The sequence below is a fragment of the Nicotiana sylvestris genome, chromosome 1 (assembly GCF_000393655.2).
Source record: "Nicotiana sylvestris chromosome 1, ASM39365v2, whole genome shotgun sequence".
Classification (NCBI taxonomy): Eukaryota; Viridiplantae; Streptophyta; class Magnoliopsida; order Solanales; family Solanaceae; genus Nicotiana; species Nicotiana sylvestris.
Window position 1 is genome coordinate 25,381,410 of NC_091057.1, and position 6,527 is coordinate 25,387,936.

Consider the following 6,527-nt stretch of genomic DNA (forward strand, 5'->3'; position numbering starts at 1 on the left):
CTCCGTTATATTTCTACTAAAACAAATAGCTGATTTATCTAAATTAACCACTTGCCCAGAACTTTGCTCATACTTTCTTAGAATCTCAGCTGCATGGACTGTATTGTGAGAGTTAACTGAACAAAATATAAAAGAGTCATCTGCGAAAAATAAGTGAGTTAAGCTCAGCTCATGTCTATTTAACTTTAGACCTTGAATTTCATTTTGAGTTTCAGAAATCCTCAATAAAGTAGATAAACCTTCTGCACATATTAAAAATAGATAAGGTGATAGCGGATCTCCTTGTCGTATTCCTCTAGTCGGCCTAACTGATCCAACTACCTCCCCATTTATATTAAAACTATAGGTAGGGGTAGAAATACAATGCATAATTCATTCTACAAATTTGGCATGAAAACCCATTTGCAAAAGCATTTTTTGGATATATATATATATATCCATTCAACTCTGTCATAAACTTTTGACATATCCAATTTCATCGCCATAAATTTCTCTCTACCTCTGCGTTTATTTTTTAGAAAATGCATAAATTCATGTGCTAAAATAACATTATCAGTTATTTGTCTATGTCCAACGAAAGCTCATTACACAACTATTGACATGTTTTACATTATTGGCGAGCTTACCCACCAGACAGCATTATTTATGCTTTCCATCATTAATTTAATATTATGAGAAATCAACCTTAAATTGACTAATTTTAAGTTGATCATCAATATATTATATCCTTTATTTTCTGCAACAGAGCAAGCTCACACAAGCAACTGTAAAATTGTTACGAGGTCACGAGTTCAAGTCATGGAAACAACCACTAACAATTATATTAGGGTAGGTTGACATCATACCCCTTGGGCGCAGCCCAACCCCGGATTCTGCATGAACACGGAATACCTTGTGCACCGGACTACCCTTTAGTTAATCAACTTCACCTATATCTGGCGAACACAATTGGTCCAAAGTCTGGATAAAGGAAGAATACCAGTACAAATGGATGACTAACGTAAAACTAATCAATTTACAAAGAATCCTCTTACTACATTGCTTGTATAGCAGTCCAAAAGAGGCATTGTAGTATCAACTTAGGATCTATTTAACTGTCCCTCAACAGATTGACAAGCAAATTATGTTAGTTATCAGAAGGAAAAGCAACAATCAATCATCAATAAGATGCTAAATAACACATAATATTCATTGCTTAGACATACTGTAATTGATACTTGAATCATTCACATACATAACCATACCCGTTTTTCGGCTGGGAAGCATCATGAGAATCAGAGAACCCATAACCAAAAACACGATATCATTATCATGAATCTGGTAATCAGCATCCCAAGTGCCGAGTTATTTACCCCATAGGTAATTTGTGCCATGAGGAGGTATTGCACAATAGGTAGTTAAGTAAATCAAGCCTTTTAAGTTGTAATTAGACAAGAATATTAATGGTTGCTTCATAGATGAGTTTCAATCAGTTAGCGCGTTCTTTGAGCACTTCAAGTTCTACTTCAGTAGGGTCAGTAGCCTGAATCTCATAGTGTATGCCTTCTAGCTCCCTTCTGAACCTGTCCTTAGATGTGGCGTACAGCATCTTCGATCTAATGCGGGAAACAGAAGGAGACCTAAAAAAGAAGATGGATTAGCATGCCACTTCTTTCATAATTAAGTTATAGTAATGAAACGGTTAACCAATGTAAACATACAGAAAAGGCATGATTTGAAAACATTTTCCTACTTTCATCTCTGTTCTGTTTCTTGTTCTGTTTTAGTTATGAGTGATGGGACAAGGAAAAGAAGGTCCAAGAATTTTGCAATAAGAAGATAACAATCCGTTTTAGATACAACACTTACATCTAGGATATACGAAGGTAAAACTCATGTTTTTGGAAGGATATATATTGAGAATATACGACAGAAAAGGAAAATTAAAAGAACTTAACGAAATAAATGAACACATATCAGTTAGAACTTATAATCCTAAATCATACAGAAACAATCCTTAGTTAAAAACAAGAGACTTGAATGAAAAGCCAATATTAGCCGGATTAAATATCTATGACAGGAAATGTAAATATGTTAAACGGGCGAGGCCTTGCACTGCAATGCCACAAAGAACCAATCATGGTTGAAGCAGATCATGTTAAGCTGAAACTTGAAACTTCAAGATTAAAGGCAAAGAATAATTTCCATAAATCTTCAGCGCTTGTCCAACAAACTTTTTTAACACACTTATCCTGAAAAAGAAACATACTTTTGTACACTCTACCCATCACATGAAGGCTTTCTTCACCCTTCTGAAACTTCTACATATAATAATCTGCAGCGTATTTAAGCATATTTGCAGAAAGAGCGATATGTACCTAACTAAGCCCCAAAAACAATTGTCGTATATGAAATGTTAGGCAGATACTACACACAAAAGTTGTAGGGAATATGAATCTTCTTAAAGACCCTGCATCCAACTCTTCTTCGCCTTGATTTTTCTTGACTGCAAAGTATTCTATACAAAAGATATTGTTCCTCATACACATCAGCTATTCCTTTGTTGGTCAGATTCACCTTTTCGCAGTATATGTAAACAAGTCTGTCTTAATCATATGGCTATTCACACTACTAGAACATTTCCTCAAGAACCTGACATTAACTTTGCAGTTACCTCAAGTATCTAACCACTACAGCTATACAACTTTCTTTTTCAGAATTCCCTTCTTTAAAACCTAAGCCACATCCACAAACAGTCTACCGACCTCTCCTCTCTCTATGTTTAAGTCGACTGCTTCAGCCATCACTGGTACTCCCTTAACAATGGTACTATCATACTGGCAATTCACATCATGATGGGCTAGTTATATTCCACAAAGGAGAAAAACTATTCCCATCTAATTTTTCCATGTTGTTTACTAACTATTCACATCTAATTTTTCCACATTGTTTTCCATGCTGTTTTACCTATTACTCACTCAATTGGCTAGACACAAATGTTAGATACTCAAAAAAATTAAAGTGCCGGCTCTCTGAAAATCATTAATGTGACTTCACAGCATTGTAGATAATTAGAACCAATTTTCAAGGTAAATGAGAGCAGAATGCCCTTTGCACATACGGATTAAAGTTACATCAACATTCACAGAGGACTGTGTAAGCAGATGTAAAGAGTCTAAAACTAGTACAATTTCCAATTCAAGATGCACACCAGTCTTTGACAAAAATCCAGTTATACATGTTCTGGCTGAAATTATGACATACCAGGCAAAGAAGAAAATCTTGCTCTTTTGGCAGTTCTCAGATGTCACGAAATCGTAATCATACACCGCATATCGGCAGTCATTCTCAGGAAGAGCTGCAGTGAAATCATCATAGCTCTCAGCTGGACCTCCAGTTTTCTCAACCACAACCTCATTTTTCTTCTCGTCAATCTTAAATATCACATATCGATGCACCTTCTTCCTTTGCAGTTCCATGTATGTAGCTTTGCTGTGATCAGCAATCCCCATGCCAGAGGATGCATTTGTCTATGAACGTAACAGATGGTCAAAAATTTTGCTCCAAAGAGAACCAAAGGCATTATAGAATAAAGATTGTACAGTATTGTCCAATCACCAGACTCAACAAATACATTTCGAACATGATAATATAATCAAGCAAATGTTAACAACAAGCGCTGCTACTAAGAGCTTGTAAGAGTCGGCCCTCACTTTACAATCTCATAGTTTGTCTAGTAAGATGAAAATAGAAATATAACAGACTAAGCCTTCCAGTGAATTTCTTTTCATCAAATCCCTCCAGAAGTCGGACTAAGAAAATCAAAGAATGAATTTTCTAAATACATTGGTGTACTGAATCCAATTATGAAATGTGCACTTTGCACACCTACCCTCGCCAGGGGCGGATGCAGCATCGCAGTATTGGGCTCATCTGAATCAAGTACTTTTGAAGTGGAACATAAATATATGCGTAAATATCGACAACAAATAGCAGATTTAAACCCATAATGTTAAAAATATCATGGGTTCAATCCTTAAAGGTGGAACCCATAGAGCTTAAATCCTATATCCGTCTCTAACCCTCGTGACTGACTCGCAGCCCTGACAAGCAGCTTGTTTGGATGGTTGTTACATGTCATTTCATAATGTATTGTATTGTTTGATGAATACAACGTTTGAATAGATTGTACTATCATTTACCGTCGTTTCATGATGTCACACACCTATAGTACAAAGAATAAATCCGCAACATTATTAAGAAAAAATAGGATACGGAATAGAATTATTATATAAAAAGATAGGGTAAAGGATAAAATATGATTATTAATAACAAGGAAGGGCAAGATAAAAGAAAAAAGCAAGTCAACAACACACCACAACACTCCAATCCCATAACTAAAATCTGACAACTTTATTCAATACAGATCAATGTGATCAACTAACTCCTAGGAAAATCAACACACCCAAGTATGTGAATCAGTCTTAATTTTACACTCCATCACTAAGATCTTACTAAATTTAACTTCATCCATACATAACAATTACAAGAGCAATGAAAAACAGAGATTTCTATCAATCGAATTAAGCAATTTTATACTAAAACAGACATTCAGAAAGTAAACAACAAGGGAAAACAGATGAGTAATCTGATCATGCAAAGGTAAATCAGAATCCAGATCTATCAAACAGATTTAAGAAAAAAAAAACTTACCCCACCCCGGATTCTGAAAGACATGGTAGAGAGAGAGAGAGAGAGGAAGGAGTATAGACAGCGTACAAAGAAAAATGAAGTAGAATCGGACGCAGCCACTGAAAGAAAAAGAAACGAACCTTTTTTCTTTTTGAAAAAAAAAAAGAAATATTTCGTCATATTAAACACTGACGTAGTACTTTTTTCAAACGAAGTCATTTTGCAGTTTGAGGTTTTTTTTTTTTTTTTTTAAACATTGAGATTGACTTAATATGAGAAAATAATAAAGTGCTTTTTCATTTAGAAAATGATATACTAACAGTAGGGGTGTACATATGTCGAGTTGGTTCGGATTTTACAATTACCAAAGCAAACCAATTGTGTCGGGTTATTAAATCTAAAGACCAAACCAAACCAATTAAACTCGAGTTTTTCACTCTCGGGGTTTCTCGAGGTTTTTTCGGGGGTTTTTCCGGTAAAATTTTCGTAGAACAAAACATATAAATTGTGCTCAAAATAATTCTTTAATCCTAGTAAGATACAACTATATAAAGTATTTTCCAAGAAAATAATATAAAATATGAGATGTATCATGGCATTATCCTAAAATATTCAACAATAAAGACAATAAAATTATGTAATATAAATATTGTTAATTAAAAAGTCATAATAAAAATAAACATAATCTAAAAGTACTAAGTCATGCTAAAATAAGTAGACTAATAAGGGAGTATTAATTACATGACTAACCGCTAAAGAAAAAATAAAAATAGGTTATACATTTTTATCTAAATTATTGCAAAACAAAAAATAGATATTCAATACATTCTCGTTCCTAGTATTGAATTGAATGTTTTTTGTTAGCATTAGTATTGATTTGATTTGGTTTGAGCTTTTGTTAGCATTATTTAATTTACTAATAATGTTAATGGCTATAAAACTTATTGAAACATTTAAAAGTTCTAAGTCCAGCATTGAAAGAATACCTTAAAAGATAAAATTATGAAAAATTTAAAGAAATATTTATAAATTACATCACAATAAGTATATTTATATATTAAATATATCTAAAATTTCTATATATGTAATGTCGGGTTGGTTTGGTTTCGGTTTGACTTTCTTTAGTTAAAACCAAACCAAACCAATTATGGTCGGGTTTTTTTTTCAACACCAAACCAAATCAAACCAAACCATATTCGAGTTTTTTTTTCTCGGATGACTTGGATTATCGGGTTGGTGCGGTTTGTCGGTTTCCTCTGTACACCCCTAACTAACAGATTGTAAATTTTAGAAACTTTGATTATTTGGACAATGTTAACGAGCTGCATTAAGTTACTTTACGAACGTCAGTCAACTTCATCCATGTGAAACGGATTCGATGAATTTAAATAAATAATTGATTGAAACTTGAAAATATAATTATCATTTATTTGAGGATTGAGTGATAAACTGTTAATTTCACTAATAAGTTGTTAATTTTAATTTGAGAGGTACAATGGTCGGCATTTAACTAAAATAAATATTCTTTTTTCTTAATCTCAAGTCTCAATTTTGGTCTAGTGCAAACAATATGTTGTGGCTAGTAAGAAACTTTGCTCAAGCTAGAGTTCGATCTGCTAGCAAAATCAATTATTTGAGACCATATTAACTCTTGCTGAAGTTCTTAACAGCTTGTTTGGATGGTTGTTACCGGTTGTATCGTATCGTATTGTTACTTTAAATACAATGTTTGTTTTTATTGTTACTTAAATTTTATTGTATCGTATCGTTAAATCTGTCGGTACGTAACGATGAAATGTGTCACTTTATGTAACGACCGATTTGGTGTGGTCGCATCGTTTCCTTGTATTTTTCTC

General features: G+C 33.4%; 1 protein-coding gene across 1 annotated transcript; it reads right to left on the reverse strand.

Annotated features, from left to right (window-relative positions):
* Positions 1–1,168: 1,168 nt before the first annotated feature.
* Positions 1,169–4,818, reverse strand: LOC104226234 (actin-depolymerizing factor). Its single transcript, XM_009778175.2, has 3 exons — positions 4,693–4,818; positions 3,244–3,509; positions 1,169–1,619 (listed from the first exon to the last, which is right to left on the reverse strand). The coding sequence occupies exons 1-3, from the start codon at positions 4,714–4,716 to the stop codon at positions 1,469–1,471; spliced, it is 441 nt and encodes a 146-aa protein (XP_009776477.1). The 5' UTR covers positions 4,717–4,818; the 3' UTR covers positions 1,169–1,468.
* Between the last annotated feature and the right edge of the window lie 1,709 nt (positions 4,819–6,527).

Coding starts and splice junctions, on each gene's coding strand:
- LOC104226234 (XM_009778175.2), bottom strand. CDS start 4,716: ATGTCTTTCAGAATCCGGGGTGGG. Junction 3,510..4,692: donor CTTTCAGAATCCGGGGTGGG/GTAAGTTTTTTT, acceptor TTACGTTCATAG/ACAAATGCATCCTCTGGCAT. Junction 1,620..3,243: donor AAGATTTTCTTCTTTGCCTG/GTATGTCATAAT, acceptor CTTCTTTTTTAG/GTCTCCTTCTGTTTCCCGCA.